Source organism: Silurus meridionalis, chromosome 18 (assembly GCF_014805685.1).
Source record: "Silurus meridionalis isolate SWU-2019-XX chromosome 18, ASM1480568v1, whole genome shotgun sequence".
NCBI lineage: Eukaryota > Metazoa > Chordata > Actinopteri > Siluriformes > Siluridae > Silurus > Silurus meridionalis.
Window position 1 is genome coordinate 9,880,653 of NC_060901.1, and position 19,579 is coordinate 9,900,231.

Genomic DNA, 19,579 nt, shown 5'->3' on the forward strand with positions numbered 1-19,579 from the left:
CAGAAGCCATGATACAAACATTAGCTCTGTCACAGTGTAATGTCATATGGCTCCTTGACTCAATATAACATAGGTATTAACTTTAAAAAAAGGGCTTTGCAAAGCATAATGGCTATGTTTTAAAAAGCAAACCTGTCTTACATGACCACTTTGCGTTTTCTTTCTTCTTGCAGACCACTGGGGAATTGTGGACTGAGGAGAGTGGCATGCTTTTATGTGCAAAGGCTAATAAGAGGATTCTAGAAACATTAAATATGACATGACACAGCAAGAATCACTGAAACAAATTTCAGTATCTGTCTCAGATTGCCCCTCTGTCTGAGTACCTCCTTTATCTAGACTACTGTGGCCATTGTAACCAAGAACCCAATTTATCCTATCAAATAAATCACAAAAGGAATTCTGCTGCACCTCAAAAATGTTCTCAGGTAAAAAAATATATATCTTGAAGACATTTGAATTGATCTACTTTTTCCTCATTATAAAATCAGTATATATTTTAATATATTTATCTTCAATAATTATTTTATCCTGTTCAGAGTCATGGTGGATCCAGACCCTATTCCAGGAACACGAAGCCTATACACCAGTTTAATGGAGGGCATCAGGTGCAGACATTCACACTCTCATTTGCATCTAGGGCCAATTTTGCATAGCCAATCCAACATTCTTGAGAATCCTTGATTTTTGTGTATCCTTCATATTTTTGTATAAGTAAAACAGAAAATCTACATACAAAGAGGAACATGCAAAACTTCAGATAGACATTAAACCAAGCTCAAGATTACTGTGGACCCTGGAGCTGTGAGGCAGCAACACAAGCCCCTGCACCACTATGCTGCCCAGATTTCTTCTATTAGCAGCTAATTTTGCGTCGTTCTATAAATAAATGACTGAAACAGATTACATTTGTTGCCGATATGTGGATTTCAGATCATCTACAGACTTAATTTTGTTAGATGCTTTTTATTATTAATGGTTTACCAAAGATATTTTGTTTGGCTTTTTGCTGTGTGTTCTTGCATCTCTTGCTGACTATGGGGGACAGGGGGTGGGAAATGTCCGGATAATGAAGCATGAAATGTTTCTGCTTCACAGAACCATGCCAGCCTGGAAAGCTACAGACGAGGTGTGTGATTGTGCTTTTTACACTCCATGATGACATTTAAAATAGTAACCGGAGATTTAATGCAGTGTCAGCAGTTGAATCTGTTCTTTACTCAGGCATCTGTGCCTTAAGTTTTGCACTCAATCTGCATGACTTTTTCCAATGCACCATTACACTTTCACTTAGTACATTTCATACTTTCACTGCCTGAAGCACTGCTCTCGGTCTGCATTTACTTTGCCGATGCACTGTGATACTGTTGTCAATAACGGACACTCGTTTTTATTACTTTATTTCAAGGTGGAGAAAAAGTCCGGCAATAACCATGCAGGCACTGGCCCATGAAATAGTTTTGTTCTTTACTACACAGATATTGCTCAAAGGGGTTCTCTCTCTATTTCAAGCTTGTTCTCTCTTCCTCTCTCAGGGGGGAAGCAGTCAAAGAAAAGTAGCACAGCCGTTACTGTGCAATTTATCTTTGTTACAAAAAAAGAGCACAAGACAGAACACAAACAAAACAAGAAAATAAAGTGGTTTTGGGTCATAACCATTGATCATAAATTCCATTAAGATTTGACACTGCACCAGATTGGTAGTGGGACAGTGGCGTTTCTTTACCAGGTGGAAACCTACAACAAGGACAGTGCCAGAGGTGAGAAAAAAAAAGAAGAAATGTATTGAATAATGATTCAATCATACAATTTCACAGTGAACAGACTTCTTTTAATAGAATAAAACTTATGCCATGATAGCAAACATTATCAGTTTGCTACAAGTGGTTTCTGAGAGCCTGAACAGGGTAACATGGGTAACAACAGGCCACCAAATATGCACAAAGCAGTAATGCAGGTCTACCATTAAGACATTCCTAAAATATTAGTTCATGACTTTTTTTTATATTAGTATAATATCTACAGAAGTCCATTTGTCATGTATTTTCAAATAAATTTACAGGAATTTACTAAGGGTTTGGTATAAAGGTAGCAAAAAGATCTGAAGTTCATTTAACTGCTCTTCATTAAAAATAATCCAGTGCATAATTATTCTTAGAAATAAGGATAGAAAGCTGCTGTTACACAATAATAATAATAATAATAATAATAATAATAATAATAATAATAATAGATAGTAGTAGTAGTAATAGTAGTAATACCTGGTTCAATATTAAAGGCTGCTGTAGGTTCATGACAAATAATTCCAAATTATTTCATTTGATTTCCACATTTTGACTCTACAAAATCCAAAATATTTCAAGGGGTTAATAACATGCAAACCATTACAGTACATGTCAAAAGCTTGGAAACACCTAGTTGTTGTGGCTTTTATGAGACATATGCATCCATCCAAACAACTTCATAAATGTACAGATGCTACATTTTATTTTCATTGAAAAATCCTCCTTTAGCATGAATAAAAGCTTTACACAATCTTCGGACCTGAACAGTTAGTTTCTCCAAACATTATTTCCTTTGGACTTGGCGATCCAGTTCATCCCAGAGCAGTTCAATAGGATTTAGGTCTGTTGACTGGGCAGGTCATTCAGTGATAGATAACACTCCAGCTGACTGTTTGCTCTCTAAATAACACATGCAGAGCTTGGATGTATGCTTTGGGTCATTGTCTTGTATAGTAAAGTTGCTTGCGATTTGTTGAATAATGAAATAGTTACTCCACTATTACTTTTCCCTGCTCCAAAACAAATCAAACCATTAGGCTTCCACCTCCATGTTTGACCTTGGGTGTGAGGCAGTCTGCTAACATCTTCTCTCCTGTTCCCTATCTTATATAAGTTTTACTGTTAAAATAAAAAATGTCAAATTTTGACTCATCTGTCCAAATAACTTTATTCCAATCATTCACTGTCCTGTTCTTGTGCTTTTGCCTTTCATCTAGTTTGTTGTAAATAAACAAAAGGAACATAGACGTGTCTCTCTAAAACCATAAGACTAAGTGTTTCCAAACCTTTGACAGGCACTGCAGTTTCTATTCATACCTAAAGAACAAAAGATGCACAAATAAAAATTAAACACAAACATGAATATTTTAACCATTATTAAAGACTATTTTCATACCCCTAATGTGCCACCTATTTCTCTATGATCTGCAAAAGCCCTGGCCATCAATCTAAACAAAGAATATATAAAATGAGAACCTCTATCCAGTAGGTCAAGACAGTGGCATTAATCTCCTCTGGAGTGTGTTCTGCATTAGAATTAGCTTTTTAGTAATGGACTCACATTTTAGACATGCTGATAATCCCTGCACCAGCATGCTGTGCAAAGAGTGCTGTAAATGAGCAGGACAGCAGCGGACAGGGCAGATACCAAGGTCAGTGTTTTACTTAAGCTGGTATGCTCTAATTAAATCACAGAATCCTGCATTGAACCCCAACAGAGAGACCCCTTTTCTGCCATAAGTCAATTAAATTTGTAATACGGGGTGAAATGTAGCTCAACACGTCAGCCAGTGAAACATGGCCTGTCTGGACCACGTTCAGTATGCTCTATTTAACTTCACCTAGCAGGAAATGCAGTTGCCCAGAGAAGTGAATCATCTAAATAAGATCCCCTCTATATCTCATTCTCATTCTAACACATTGTGGGATGTATGTTTATTCCATCATTCTTGAATAATGCTCCTGAGACCTACATGGACTGTCTGACACTATATCACTATTATACAGAAAATTAAATGATATATTAGTATATCGAAACACAAATTACAGTGTCTCACAAGTGATGCAACTAAACATCATGACAAGTGATATATTGTATATATCTATGTGTATTATTAATATACTTTTATTATAATAAATAAGAAATGGACAGAATTTTACCTTTTTCTATAAAAAAATATATTTTCTTTTTCTATACTATTTCCATAACATTTTTACAGACTTAACATGGTAAGGACAAAACTGTCTTGTACCCAATGGTGTACAGTGAGGTGGAGGACAGGTGGGAACTGGACAGACAGAGCCAGATTTAGACATATTTCAACACCAATGAGATACAATTATTTCATTCTCATTAACTTGGTCTGATTAAGCAGTGCCATTTGGTGGTAGATAATAACAAATCTAAATATCTTTTACACAGATATGTGAACTCCGTCTTCTAACTTGGAAGGTGATGCTATGCAAATAAAAGGTCTACAAACAATATATTGTTGATATTCACACAAATAATCACCTCAGGTCAGTGTGAACAGGATTGGAAAATCCGAGGTGAGGCAGAGCTCTCGGCTCCTGCACTTCATTGTGCCTTGCCAGGAATTACAGCAATAAAAACAGAATCATAGACAAATTTTATTGTAACACAGGTCTGACAGGAAAACGCTTCATTTAACAAAATATATTTCTAATTTCATTACATTTATATTTTATTAGAATATAAGAGGTGAGGCAATTCCTCGGCTGCCTCTCCTTAATGCTGGTCTTTTCTTCTGTAAAGTCTGTCATATATATATTTTACACCCTTCTGTCCCCTGATATAATGACTTGGCCTGCATTATTTGATCGCTTTGAGATATTTATTTATTAATTTATTTGATGTTTCTGTGCTAGCTAAAAAAAGGCTGTATGTCATTTTTAATCTGATTAAAATTTATAGTTCTGCACAGAGCTATTAAAGTTTTGCGCAGAGGACTGCGATGAAAATGTCGCATGGAACCTTCTCAATAAATTTACGCTTCCTTTAAAAACATTACGGAAACTGGACGGGAGCTCTTTCCCACCCGTATTTAGTTATTCCTTTCGAACCGCTATTACGCCGAGTTAGAAAATCTAACCAATAGAAACACAGATAGCGGATAACTAGCCAATCATGGTAATAGAGGCGGGGTTAGTCTAAAAACGTTCAATAGAAAAAAAAATGAAACCAGGAAATGCAGTAAGATCATGTGACCTGCAGCCCGTTTTCCCAGCAACAGTGAGCAACATGGCGTCTTCATTGACTTTTCCAGGCGTGTTTGCGGTGCTGTGCCTCTTCCTCCTGAGTGTCCTGCAGCCCGTGGAGGCTTACGACGGCGGGGATGCCGTGGCTTTGCTATTGGGGATGGCCATCACGGTGGTTGGCTTCTGCGTGTGCCTCGGCTGGTACTCCCGGAGACGCAGCGGACAGTTTTGATACGACATGCAGGCCGCCCCGTGGTCCGGAAATGTCGCTTCTCGCCTCCTGAAATCCCCGAAACGCCGCTGCAGCTGGTCGCTCTTTCCTGTACGTGTGGCGGTTATAAGACTCTTGACCCTGTAGTGGAAGGTGAAGGCGGTTCAATTCGACTCAACTCTACTCGAGGGTCCGAGGTACAAACGAGGGAAGTTCCAACACCAAACCGGAGAGAGAGAGTATGCAGTTAACAAGTCGACATGCACTTCCACTGGACTCATCTGGATAATGATATTCAAGCACATCTGTACGACATGTGGACTGTCCTACTATTACTTTGTTGTACGATGATGTCTGTTATTACACGACGACAATCTCTTTCTTTTCTCCCTCCTGTTATATACACACAACTCTGTAATTCCAATGTTACCTGACACATGGGCCCTGAAGGCTGAAGGCGTTCATTCTTCACATTTTTAAGCACTGAAAGTTGTCTTTCCCTCGCTGTTTTGCACTTACAATTAGTGGTCTTACTATAGTGAACTATACTTGAAAGATAATTGCTTCTCGCATATGCTTATTTTCTGTAATAAACTCTATGAATGCTACACAGTGGTCTATTTTTTTCTCCTAGACTCATAGGTAATAATATAAAAACACCAGAAACATGTTTCCATGAAAATAATTTTTAGATTTGTGTTGATGTATTAACACCGGAGTACATACTGTAACATGTAGCTTGAATCTGTAGACCAGGGGGTCACCAACCTTTTTGAAACTCAGAGCTACTTCTTGGGTACCGATTAATGTGAAGGGCTACCAGTTTCATACAGTTTCAGTTTGATCCGAAATAACAAGTTTGCTCAATTTCATCTATGTGAAGACACTGATTGTGTTTATGATTATCAACAATAATTTGACAAAGTAGGAAACAGCTATTTTTTAGAAAAGGCCCGTGGGCTACTCATGTGGTCCTTGCAGGCTACTTGGTGTCTGCAGGCACCATGTTGGTGACCCCTGCTTTAGAGAAAGCAAAATATGTTTTTCTATGCAACTGCTTTATCCTAGTCTTGATAGTGAATTTAGAGCCAATCCTAGGAACAAGGCTTCTGAGGCAGGAATACTTCATTCACCAGGTTTTTTAGAGTACATGCACACATTCCCACCTTCAAGTGGTTTTAGTCACCAGTGTACTTGCTGGCATTTTTTGGGAGGTAGGAGGAAACACTCAAATGTGATTATTTTCCATAGAAGATACAATTACCTCTGGTTATTGTTACCAAAACTCTGGATGCTAAGATGTGTGTATAAATACCTTATAATATAACCAGGTTACATGACACTTATGAGTTAAAGTTTCAACCCATTTGTTATCTAGAATACACGGCGTGGACTGGATTTCAGTTGTTAAAAATGAGGAGATGATATTGAACGAGTCTTGCTGCTTCCCACTGAAAAGACAGTTGGTCTAGGGCTGTTTTCATTATTCATTTCAATTGATCAAAATGTGACCCCATGCAACCAAAAATATATATATATTTATGTTTTGTATGCAGTACAATAAATTCAATCCATACCCCCATTTCCAGGGTCCCCAGTTTACTCAGGACTTTGTAGAGTTGTGCATGCTCTCCATGTGGGTTTCCTCTGAGTCTCCTGGTGTCTTTCATCCTTCTAAAATACACATGCTTGTAGGTTGATTGGCTAAACTAAATTGCCCCTAGGTGTGAGTATCTGAATGTGTACAAGCTAACCAATGGACTAGCATGTATTCCATATGCTATGGATCCACCTCCTCCCTGACCAGGATAAAGGATTAATTTTGAGTAATTATAAAGTATGATGATGATGATGATGATGATGATTACTATTATTATCCGTAATTACTTTGATCTGTAATTGTGTCTTTATTACTTTCATTTTCTAAATTGTCCATTTAGACTTCAAATGCAAACACTTCCATTTACAGACCCCTCGTCATCTGGAAGTGGCCTATAACTGAGCATGTCCTTTGTCCTCCTGTGTGTGTATATGAGAATGGGAGAAATGGACCAGTGATGCTGCCCCCCATTGTGCAGATGTTGCCAATGGAGACGGCGCTTCTCCTCCTCCTGCTGCTGCTGCTGCTGCAACCGGAGACCAGACGCGGCTCCGGATCACGAAGAGCGCCAGTGCGCATGCGCCGTCTGCACCGTTTACTGTATATTCACAGTGGGGGGAATAGGGGCAGACGACAAAACCAAGCCCTTATTTAAAAAAAAAAGAAAAATTAAAAAAAAGGACGAAAAAAACGCCGGAGTGGAATCTAATATGTAAATATCATCTCGGAGGCAAGCGGGAATATCAACAGGTATGTATTAATTCATCTCTTTTGTTGTCGTTTGTGTGACAGTGTGCGCTTCCCATGCGGCTGGGAATGGCATCGATTCATAGAAGCGGCTTTGGTTACAAACTGCTTCACCTAATGGACGATGCGCTTCAGACTGAGACTCGCTCGACGGGAAATAATAGAACCAGGATACATGACACTCGCGAGGTAAAATCATAATAATAATAATAATAACCCATTTGTTATACAGGATACTTAGCTTGGACTGGATTTTAGGCGAGATGTTGTAAACATGGCGAGAGAATAAATGGTAGATCTTAAAACACACTGAAACGGAGAGATGCAGAATTGGTCTTGCTCTTTCTTCATAAAAAAAAAAAAAAAAATTCACATCAGCATTGGGGTCTAGAGCTGTTTTCCTCATTCGTTTCTATTCGTCTAAAAGGAACACAGGATTAATAACCTGAATATAATCTTGAAAAATATCCTCCGTTATTTTTCCTACACGTTGAACCAAAAAAAAGACAGAATGTCCCAGATTATTTTTTTTCCAAAAAACCCTTATGTAGGCTGTGTGACAGCAGGCTGTGGTGCACCAGGATCCGATTTTAGTGAATGCAGAAACGCATTATTATTACCATTATTATTAGGAGTATTATTATTATTGGTTTTCAGTGCCAGGTGACTGTCAGTGATGTTAGCCCTGGGTAGCTAATTCCCTAATTTTCCCTGCATTTGAAGGCTGACTGGGATTGTTCCTGTTAAATAGAGACTAGACACTGATTCTGCAGGATCCCTGGGTGGGAGCAACAGCTTCCTGCTGCATTTCTATAAATGTTTCACTCCATCTGCGCCAGAACCTGCACTTAATGCCTTTTGTCTCTTCTGCGTATTTTCTTAACCCCTAACCCACTACTTTAATATTCATATTTCTCAGACTGATGTGGCAGTTTATCCCAATGAAGGATTTTGGTTAACCTGACATTTGCTTTTCAAGCAAATCTTATTGTTTGCAGTAATAATGACTGTATCATGTCGAGTTGAACAACCCAACTGTGGCTCTGCACTAGCTGCATACCATTACAGCTTAAATGTGGTTTTCAAACTGCTAATAGAAAGAAAAAAATGACATTAAGTACCTCTCTGAGTCTGAGACAGAGAGAGCAATGCCATAAAAAGCAGCATGTTTGTTTAATGTTAGCAAATCCTGATGGGTGGATCGTATTTCTCTGGGATTTTTTTTAGGTGTGATGAGACAAAGGAACAAAGGATGCCTTAGAAGTGAGGCAGAGAGCAAGGCTGGAATCGGCTTCAAAGCACACCAAATGGATCTATCTCCTCTCCTTGCATCCAGATCATGATACTTGGCTTAAAGCTTTAATCATCTTTATGATCCCTCCTCCATCTATGGCGAACTATAGCCATGCAGGGGACCACAACATCTTGCAGAATGTCTCTCCCCTTGCCACATTCCTCAAACTAACCTCCCTGGGCTTCATCATTGGCGTCGGTGTTGTGGGAAACCTACTGATCTCCATCCTGCTGGTCAAAGACAAGAGCCTACACCGCGCACCCTACTACTTTTTGTTGGATCTGTGCGCCTCAGACATCCTGCGCTCAGCCATCTGCTTCCCCTTTGTATTCACCTCGGTGAAGAACGGCTCAGTGTGGACGTACGGCACCCTCACTTGCAAAGTGATCGCCTTCCTGGGTGTGCTCTCTTGCTTCCACACAGCTTTCATGCTGTTCTGTGTCAGCGTGACACGCTACCTAGCTATTGCACACCATCGCTTTTATACCAAGCGGCTGACCCTGTGGACGTGCTTGGCTGTGGTGTGCATGGTGTGGACGCTGTCGGTGGCCATGGCATTTCCGCCTGTGCTGGATGTCGGCACATATTCGTTCATCCGCGAGGAGGACCAGTGCACATTTCAGCACCGCTCATTCCGCGCCAACGACTCGCTGGGTTTTATGCTGCTGCTCGCCCTTATCCTCCTGGCCACCCAGCTTGTCTACCTCAAGCTCATATTCTTTGTTCACGATCGGCGCAAGATGAAACCGGTCCAGTTCGTGCCGGCTGTCAGCCAAAACTGGACCTTTCACGGGCCAGGGGCCAGTGGGCAAGCAGCTGCTAACTGGCTAGCTGGTTTCGGCCGAGGCCCGACGCCTCCAACCTTGCTAGGCATCCGGCAAAACGGCAATGCAGCAGGCCGGCGGCGCCTCCTGGTGTTGGATGAGTTTAAGACGGAGAAGAGGATAAGCAGAATGTTCTACGTCATGACTTTCTTCTTTCTTAGTCTGTGGGGGCCCTACCTAGTGGCATGCTACTGGAGAGTGTTCGCCCGTGGACCTGCCGTGCCAGGAGGCTATCTCACAGCAGCCGTATGGATGAGCTTTGCTCAGGCAGCCGTCAATCCCTTCATCTGCATTTTCTCCAACCGTGAGCTCAGACGTTGCTTCAGCACCACACTCCTCTACTGCAGAAAGTCCAGGTTACCAAGGGAACCCTACTGTGTTATATGAAGGCTACATTTTTTGGGTCTTGGGTAAATTTTTTGGCTCCCTCTGGGTGGTCAGGGGTACATCCTTGTTGTATAGCTCTCCTTTTCTTCATCTTCTTCAGTATAACCCCTGTACACAGCCCTGCCCTCACCCTGTAGGCCTGGTGTCAAACTGTCAATCAAATACACCTCTCAATGCGAAGCTTGAAGGGAATAAAATAATCAGGGAGTGGAGGAACCCCTCCTGTGTTTATGTTCTAGTAAACAACTGCTGCGGAATGTCGTAAAAGCAGAACAGCAAAAAAAAAAAATAAATAAAAAGAACAAAAAGAAAGTGAAATAAAAAGAAAGAATGAAAAAAGGAAGGATGTCAATCAAAATGTGATTTTAATAATGGACTCATGCCTTCGCTTTGGATAAGTGGAAGACTCACGTTGTACATGACAGAATCACTGGAATGGTTTTGCGTTTAAAAGTTGCACTAAGCTAAAAAAAAAAAAGAAACGATGATGCTGTTTTTCCTAATTTGCATTGCAAGGATGTCTCAGTTTCTCCCCAAACTGACATATGAATGCTTTCTTTTGCAACAGACTTCTCATTTACTGTAAGTAAACAAAACATGTGAGGTGACAAACTCTGTTGGAATACACCTTCACAGGAGGATTAAATTGGTTTAAATGTAAGTGATATCTTTTTTCAGTTTTTCGGGTATGGGTGGAGAGGGTTTTGGGACTAAATGGGTACTGATGTGTGATTTTTTCCAATTGCAACTTTAAATTATTTCCTGTAGTTTTATGATCCATGCAGTATGTCCTTGTCTGGCAGTATTCTTTTTTTCCTATCTCAGTTTCTAACGATCTTAAAACAATTTTTGGGTTTTAAAAGTTGCTTTTGAGAACCTTGTGCTAAAATGAACGTGGAGAACCAGTTCAATGTTTCATATCCATGTTACCCAGTCACTGACCTTGTTCCAGTATTGCTGATTCCACTCCAGATGTTCTTGCCTTAATGGTTCTGATATTTGTTATTTTGGGTCCGATTTTCAAATGCTCTCCTCTGAAATGCCTCCAGGCTTACAAAGGAGCATTTTCACATTGAAGTAAAGTGCATGTTCATTTTAAAGCATATCCACTCTCATAAGCATCGACACTGGAAATGCACCAGATGCCCCATTTTCTTCTCCTGAAGCAGTTTTGCTGTACACCTACACTCCATTGAGTGCGCAGAGTGCAGGAAGCCGAGAAGCGCTTGCGTGTGTGTTTGTGTGTAAGCTGGACAGCTGTCACATCAAGACCAGAGCCTTAGTATAAAATCTTGCACAATTTGTAAAAAATGTAATGGAAAACGAACAACAACAAAAAAAAAAACATTGTATTTAAGGCACAGCATCTTGTTTATACCCAACATTTGCTCTTTACTGATTGTTTTGATTAACTTTTTTCTCTTGTGGCCATTTTAATATTTATTATGTATTTTTTTTGTATATTATAGATAAATAGTGTGTAAGTTTGTGAGTCTTTCATTTAAGAGTCCCGGATGTGAGTACTGTTTAAGTTACGATTGCATTTGCTGAAAGTTAACTGTGTAATCTGTTGCTTACATTTTTGAAAATAAAATTTTACATTTTGCAAAATGCGAACGTTCTGATGATTGAAAATCAGCCAGTTTAACTGAATTCCCTATTTTTTATTATTATGTATTTAATGAAAGCTAAAATAACACCTGTGTTGCATTTTCGAATGTAATGCATTTCTTTTTTTGTATGAATTCACAAATGTTTGCTATGTGAACTATAATTTCTGTCTGTTGCCTGTATTCCGGTTTGTGTTGTTTTTGTACATCTTGTTTCTGTAGACGGCTTTTTTTTTTGTCCAAAATAGCTATCATTTTCTAAAAGGCCCTCATGTAAGTGAAGTATGTCCCAGTCTGTTGTGTTTTCCATCAGTAAGCCTATTACTCTTACTAAGGGAAAACCATGAAAATTTAGATAAAAAGAAAGACGGCATGTCGTTGTACACAAAGACTCCCACATTTTGCCTGGTTCTTGCCAAAACTCTTGGCACCCTAGCATTTTTCAAATATGAGTTTTGCCTTTTTTTATACCATTTTTTCTTCTGCATGGCTATCAGTAGAAAAATAGCACATGTTCAGTTTCCAAAAAACAAAATGTGACAGAGACGAGCATTCAAATATCATATTAAGTAATAGAAAAAGTTTTTAGATTAAAAGCAACAAGTGCAACAGCCAAATTCTCCAGGAGCCTGGAATATTTTTACCAATATCTTTTATTAAACAGTGCCCTTAAGAGAACATATACAAATATTAACTGGGTTTATTTTACTTGTCTCCAGTTCTATATTTAGAGCCATCTCATTTAATTGTTAGTAAAACCAAAATATGACATGTATATTACATGTGACAATACTTTTGGATAATACTGGGTATGTATTCAGTGATCAATTAGAAGGCTGTTCACGCCATCCTATTACTTCAGGTGGAGTCACTGAGTAATATTCTTTGAGATGTGTAACTGAACATTACCTTGTAAATGTTGGGGTTAAAGAATTCCCCCCAAAAACCTTTTCTTTAAACAGTGTAGTAGCATAACATTTGTATTCATCGTCTGTAACTCTATAACTGGTTATGACTTGCATTACCCACAATTCGCCTTACTGTCCTCAGCAAGATTTTCAACTTGAATATCTACCCCCAATGGAATTGAATGTAGTTTTGTTTTAATTGAATATGTGTTTTGTTTTAATAATGAATTGAAATGTTGGTTGATGACAAGCATGCATTCATTGACATTTTGATTATTTTTATTTTTCACTGTTGTGATGGAAACATTTGCCTGAATGTTGTTTTGTATGAGATTTTTAACTTGTTGCGAATGTTTCAATTATATTTCTGAAACTGGAATTGCATAGTAAGAACTTCGCTCAGACAGTTGCAAGGTTCTACTTGTTTCAAGGTTGTGGTATTTGCTTTGTGCTTTCACATCTGGTTTCACCAGCCTGTGTTCTCTCCCACTGGAATTGAGCGTATTGATTTTTGTGTCCATTTTTATATAACATGGCAGAATCTGAAGTGAGACATAAGTTTGCCCAATGTAGTTGGAGTGTCAACTTCTGCTAAAGACATGGCACATACTTTGTACCTATTATGACCTATTTACTGTTTGGCAATGAATACTTTAATCATTTGAATCATTCTCTATACAAGTGCAACTATAACTGTTTTGAAAAATACAATATATGTTATGATTGCCTGAGTACATAGAGATCTAAACCCATGTATAGACTTTAATGCATAAAAATACAAACCAACCAAATAGATTGAATACACAGGCATATAGTAAACATACAGCACAGTCTTAATGTATACAAATATTAACAAGTGCAGAGTTCATACTTAAATACCAAACTTCAATACATACAAATGCATGCATTACCAAATATTACCATATTTGGTTTTTCCACAAATGTTTACCACATAGTTGAAGACACACAATTGTACAGGAGATATTTGGATGTGCTAGCATTAAATATTCCCATTTACTTAAACTAGGAGACCCAAACCTGTTCCATTATGACAATGCTCCTGTGCACAATGCCAGCTTAATGTAGATATGTTTTACATGGGTTAGAGTGGCTCTGACCTCATTTCTACTGCACACCTTTAGAATGAATGGGAATGCTGATTGCACCCCACGCCTCCTCACCTTACATCTTCCCAGAGAAGTGGAGAAAAGAGTAAAGACTTTGAGAGTAAAGATGTTCAAAAAGCACATATGAATATTCTTAGGTGTCCAGAGTCTTTTGTCTATGTAGTATATCTACATATAGACCTAATTCATAGAGATATTTTTTAAGATTTACACGATTTGATATTGCTACAGATGGCATTCCTGTGTGAAAAGATCTTTTGTTTGTTTCATGTTTGGCAAAAAAATTCATTTACCCTGATTCTCTTAACTGAAAAATAATAGTGTGGAAGTATTCCTGATATTAATATGTTATTTGGATTTAGATTTTTTCTGTGCCTATGTGTTTGAACAATTCTAATGAAAACTTTCTTTAAAATAATTTATAGCGATATAGTCCTGACTAAGCAATGTCCTTGTTTTCTTTCATTTGTTTCATTGAATGTCACTCCTACACTGATTTCCCATCCGATAATATCAGTGTCCTCAGCCTCTAATACACATCTGAAATGGAGAAAGAATTCCATAACATGCTTGAACAGTCAGGTTTTTCTCTTTTGTTCAAAGGACAGGCGCTCTTTTGTATTCTGTTCTCTTGTAGTCAAATGCAATATAGCAGCATCTTGCAGGTTATTGCTCTGTCTGTGCATTACAGTGTGTTTCAGGCAGGTGATAGTGCTCGTGGTGTGTGTGGGTGTGTGTTTTTGGTGGGGGGTGTTCATTACGACACTGTTAGCCTGGGCAGTAAAGCAGGATTGGGGCCACAAGGTCCATGCTTCCCTCAGCATTCCCAGGTGAAATATCACAGAGGCAGCTAACAGTTATCGATGTTCCTGGAGCAGGACGGTGTTGTCGAGGCAGGACTGGAACAGCATGGGGTTATTGTGGGTAGCCAGGGGGCACCTCGCCATTGCTAAAGCACAGCTGCAGATCGATACCTAAAGAGAACCGTAATTCAGAAATCTTTTCTACCTATTGTTTAAATATGCACAGTAAAACAGTTATATAAAACCACAATCGATGCTAACTACACCAGTAGGGTCCAATATTTGACATAGCTGTAATCAATTCACAGTCAGATGCTTTAATAGTGATGAAATATTAGTGCTAATGTTGTGATGAGAGGCAGTGGGAGGAGAAATAAGGGGATGCTAAAACACGTGTCCAGCTGTGTTCCTGCGCCTGCAGTGCATAAACAGCTTTCCAATGTGTTTGTTGACAATCTGTCGCTCTCCCTTCCTCTCTTTAAAAAAAAGTGTGATTATGCTTGAATATGCTTTATCTGTATGATATGCACGGCGGAGTCTGGAGGAAGGAAGACAGGGATGTTTGAGTTAAAGCCCAATAAAAAACTAGATGATGATCGGCGGTCCCTTGAGGTCTGCATCAACAAAATGTTGCTGTAGTCATTAGCTGGTCTCGGAATACAAATCATCAGGCAGATGCTTTCAAAACGATTTATATTTGGACTGAAGATTTTGGTTTCTGGGAGATTGCTGCAGGTTTTTAATGGTTATCCTGCACTGGTTGAATGGTAGAAACAAAAAACATTTGAAGGACAGATCTTCTCTGAATGATATGTCTTATGTTAGATCTTGTGTAAATGGTGCCTAAAATGTATTTTCTAATGACATTCTGAATTCTTTTTTTTAGATTTAACATTTTTATTGACACATCTTTAGGTTTGTCCTTACAACTGTTAATGGATTTATTACCCACAATGCCTACCTGATTTGGCTACAGTACAGTACCTACTGATAGAAGTGCTATTATGATTTCAGACTGATGCAGCAGTGCTTTAGGTCTTTAGTATGTCCAGCTCTTACACTCTGCTCAAACAGATCAGCTTTCAAAGCTTCAGCCTTTATGCTATCAATGCAGGCAATAATGTATTGCCTTCTAGAAGTCCAAGGTTTTCCCCAATTCAACACTGGATTTCTCATTAATACTTTCAATGTTGCTGGAAAACGGTGAATAAAAGAACAAGCTTTTGCTCTTTGGTTTCAGGATCTCACAGTAAAACCTTTCCATTATCCATAATTTGTATTTTTCTGGAAATCACTGCTGTTTTTTTTTTTTCTTACACACTGTTGTAACTGCACTGGCAATGTCCCCGTGTGATGTCAGTGTGGCACACAGCTCACAGGGATAATAAAAATACAGCACCACTCGAAGAATTTACACCAGAATCACTAAGCCCATCACAAATATTTCAGTACAGATAGATTTATTATGTCATTGGGTGGACTTTTAACTAGTGCATAATGTTTTGTATGCTGGCTTGAAAGTGTTTTGTTGAACTAAAACTAACTTTTATATAGACTCTGTAAAAACACTATCAATTGGATGTACTGTAATTTTTACTAGGCTTTATAATATTCTTTTTAATGTCACCATAGAGAGAGACAGAAATAAAATGATTTCACCCCTTCAGCAACCTGCGGGTAAAATGTTTTGTTTAAGCAGACATTTGCTAAAAAATGCATCGCACTACTACTCCCTACCCCGAAGTCCACTTCCACACTGAATTAGACATGCAGCCCCTTAGTTAGATAGACAGGGCTACCAAATGTCCTTTGAACTCTGCACACTTTGTTTGCCTCATCACTGCTGAAAAAACATGAATACACATCATGCATCTTTTCTTGGTACTGGGTGTCTGCATATTTTGCATGAACTATCCTAAATGTCGACACTAGCTCTAAGAAAGTTGCCCTAACATCCAGTCTTATTTGTAGCAGGAAGTTATTCCTTCCAAAAAATATATACGGTCTGTGCAAAACACAAGAACAAGACAAAAAACTTTAGATGTTTTTGATTTTGATTTGAGAAACACATCAATATTAACTCACAGCAGAAAAGACTATTGAACATATATATATATATATATATATATATATATATATATATATATATATATATATATATATATATATATATATATGTTTATTTTTATTCAACATAGAGCATGAAAGCAAAATATTCTTGTAAATGTTTTGTAAATGTAAAAGTTATTATGGTGTTTTAAATTACCTATCATCAGGACACCAAACAGAACTTTTGCAATGTTTTCACATGGATGGTTTTAATTGCTGGATGTGTGCATCATTGCGGATTTCAGTGTTTGAATTGGCACATCAGTAAAACAAATGTTTATTTGGTGAAGTTTTTTTTTTCTTACCTGAGTAAAGAAAGCTGTGAAAAAACATGTGTTGCATTGAAGGTTTTCATTTCACCTCTTTTATATTAATATATGTTTTAATATATATATATATATATATATATATATATATATATATATATATATATATATATATATATATATAATTTATATTTTAGTATAAATGCTCAAATAGAAATGCGTGCTGCATTAATCGTACGTTAATGATATTAATGCGGTTAAAATAAATAATTTTCGTTAACGCATTATTAATTTTGACAGCCCTAATATATATATATATATATATATATATATATATATATATATATATATATATATATATATATATATATTTATTTATTTTAATTGATGTGGATATTTGTTATCTATTATTTTATATATGATGTAAAATTTGTACGACCCTGCTTAAAAACATAAAAGGTATGGTCACATTCATTCGTTATCTCACTATAGACTAGCTGTCTTATTAAGTGCTTTTTTTATGATTTGTCATTCACTCCAATACAATCAGCAACGAGGATTTTTAAAAAGCACTTACTCTTGCTGTTGAGGTTTTTGTTTTTTTAATCAAGGAAATCCTGAACCAAAAGTCCAGGGGGTGGAGCTAGGCCTATGCTGGATCATCCTATAAACACCAAGCCCTAAACTTAACCACCAGCAAGATCTCTTATAATACTACTTAACATGAAACAATACACATCTTCTGGCTCGCTTGATTCTCCCCAAGTAGAAGAACTGGGTCAGGTCACCTCCACCTAGACTATTTGTTATGCAGAAACTTGTTACTTGTTAATCTTGATCTTGGTCCTCAAACAATTGTTAGGAGTCAGTTCTAATTGGTTAGAAGGAAAACCTACAGTAATGGCAGTTTTAACAATAAAATGACAGCCAACAAATATATTATATCTACACTTAAGGGGTGTGTATTTAAGGTTTTTAAAAAGGGTTCTATTAGGAAAAGAAAAAGAAAAAAACACTCAATTGTACAATTTTACAAAGAACCCGAGGGACAAATGGAAGAATAATGGTTACCTGTAAGAGTGCAGGTGTGATAAAATAGGTCAGATAATGTGACCAAAGTTTATTCTTGAAATTCTTGCATGAATTCTTTTTTTTTTTTTTTTTTTTTTTTTTTTATACATGTATACTTCTGTAGCAAGTTAAGATTATTAACATTTGATACAAAAAGATAATAGTTATTGTGTGAACTGATGTCTTGATGTCTTGTTTAGTTGTTTTTTGTAATATAATTTCTATGTATTTATGTGACTGGATTATTTCTGTATTGTCTACAGCTTTTACTTTTGTAATGCATCATGTATAATTGTTTGTTTTGGAAGTTACATTAACATTTTTAACTGTTCGATTTTGAATGCCATTGTAGAATATCTATTGTGTCTGACCATATGTCGGGATGTGGGTGTCATGACTTAATTAACAGCATGGATTACTCATTTCATGTGTAATGAATGGGAGTCTTCAAACAGTGATGCTGTACCGCTCCAATTCTGAGAAAGAAATGTTCGCATCGTACTTGGCATCATCTCTTCATCCACTCTTTACACCTGCCATCTTTGCATCTAGACCACTGCAATCTTTCCCAACCTAAAGAATTTGCAGAGTGTGTATTTATGCAGACTGTATGCAGATTGTACTGTGAAACCCTGTATACGAACCGCAACAGAAATGGAGGAAAGTGGAAGTCAGGCAGTTAGAAGAAATGAAAAGGAATATTCAGGTCACATGAAAATTGAATGGAGAAGCAGGGATTGTAGGTTGCTGCAAATTGCAAGCTGCGCTGTAACTCATAAGCGGCAGTCCTCATTTTGCAGCTAATGTGCTAAAGTGCTAGAGGAGCTGGCATGAGAAGGCTAGCTCATGGGACACACTGCAAACATTTTCCTGCCTGAAATATTTAGCTAGGCAGAGCACACATTTGGGTTGTTCCTTCTTTAGCAAAAGTCAGGGCTGTACATTAAAAAGACATTTAGACCATGAGTCTAAGAGACATTTAGATTCCTAGTTTTGGAGATCTCACATTTTAGTGTTTGTCTTGCATTAACACAACTATGTCGACTCTGGAATTGCTGCCGATTAGCTGATAAATTGGATCAGGTCTGTTGGGAGCCAGGAAAACAACTGATATGTGTAGTACAAGAGATACTTCCGGACCTGAAAACACATGCCTTAAAATAAACACTGGTTCTAAAAGGTGGTATATGATACAATACCAGTTCATATGCTCAAATCTATTATGTTCCATTAATGTTTTTGCTAGCGTGGTACAGTGCCAGCTGAAGCATGTAATGCTATTACTATTTAAACCTTTTGAAGTGTTTGTTACAAAGTTTAGGGTTCTGATAGTTCATTAATATTGAATAAATGCTTGAACAGTTCTTCAACAGAATGCTTAAACATTCATTATGGAATATATAAACTGAGTGAAAATTCTGAACTCCTACGGCAAGTAAGGAGGCCCTTCCTTAAATAATGTACGTGGACCATTTCCTGGTAAATCTAAATAACTGATACATGCCTAAAAATGTTCTTCAGGTCTACAAAGAATCATTTAGAACGGCAAACCAAAGAATCATCAAGTGTTAAAAGTTTTTTTAAAAGACTTGATAAAAAAATACTGCTTTGAATGTATG

At 37.6% G+C, this 19,579-nt stretch overlaps 2 protein-coding genes across 3 annotated transcripts; both read left to right on the top strand.

Moving 5' to 3' along the window:
• The first annotated feature begins 4,997 nt into the window (after positions 1 to 4,997).
• On the top strand, positions 4,998 to 5,822 carry LOC124401274 (small integral membrane protein 30-like). The gene has a single exon (XM_046873431.1). The coding sequence runs from the start codon at positions 5,047 to 5,049 to the stop codon at positions 5,233 to 5,235; it is 189 nt and encodes a 62-aa protein (XP_046729387.1). The 5' UTR covers positions 4,998 to 5,046; the 3' UTR covers positions 5,236 to 5,822.
• A 1,380-nt stretch (positions 5,823 to 7,202) lies between these two features.
• gpr85 (G protein-coupled receptor 85) lies at positions 7,203 to 11,677 on the top strand. 2 transcript variants are annotated; one of them, XM_046872574.1, is made up of 2 exons: positions 7,203 to 7,564; positions 8,789 to 11,677. In XM_046872574.1, exon 2 carries the CDS (start codon positions 8,933 to 8,935, stop codon positions 10,064 to 10,066), a length of 1,134 nt encoding a protein of 377 aa, XP_046728530.1. In that variant the 5' UTR covers positions 7,203 to 7,564; positions 8,789 to 8,932; the 3' UTR covers positions 10,067 to 11,677. The 2 variants fall into 2 exon arrangements, with proteins under 2 accessions (XP_046728530.1, XP_046728531.1); XM_046872575.1 differs by lacking the exon at positions 7,203 to 7,564 and adding an exon at positions 7,598 to 7,750.
• The last annotated feature ends 7,902 nt before the right edge of the window (positions 11,678 to 19,579 follow it).

Bases quoted from the DNA above. Each gene is read 5' to 3' on its own strand.
- LOC124401274 (XM_046873431.1), top strand. From the start codon at position 5,047: ATGGCGTCTTCATTGACTTTTCCAGGCGTGTTTGCGGTGCTGTGCCTC.
- gpr85 (XM_046872574.1), top strand. From the start codon at position 8,933: ATGATCCCTCCTCCATCTATGGCGAACTATAGCCATGCAGGGGACCAC.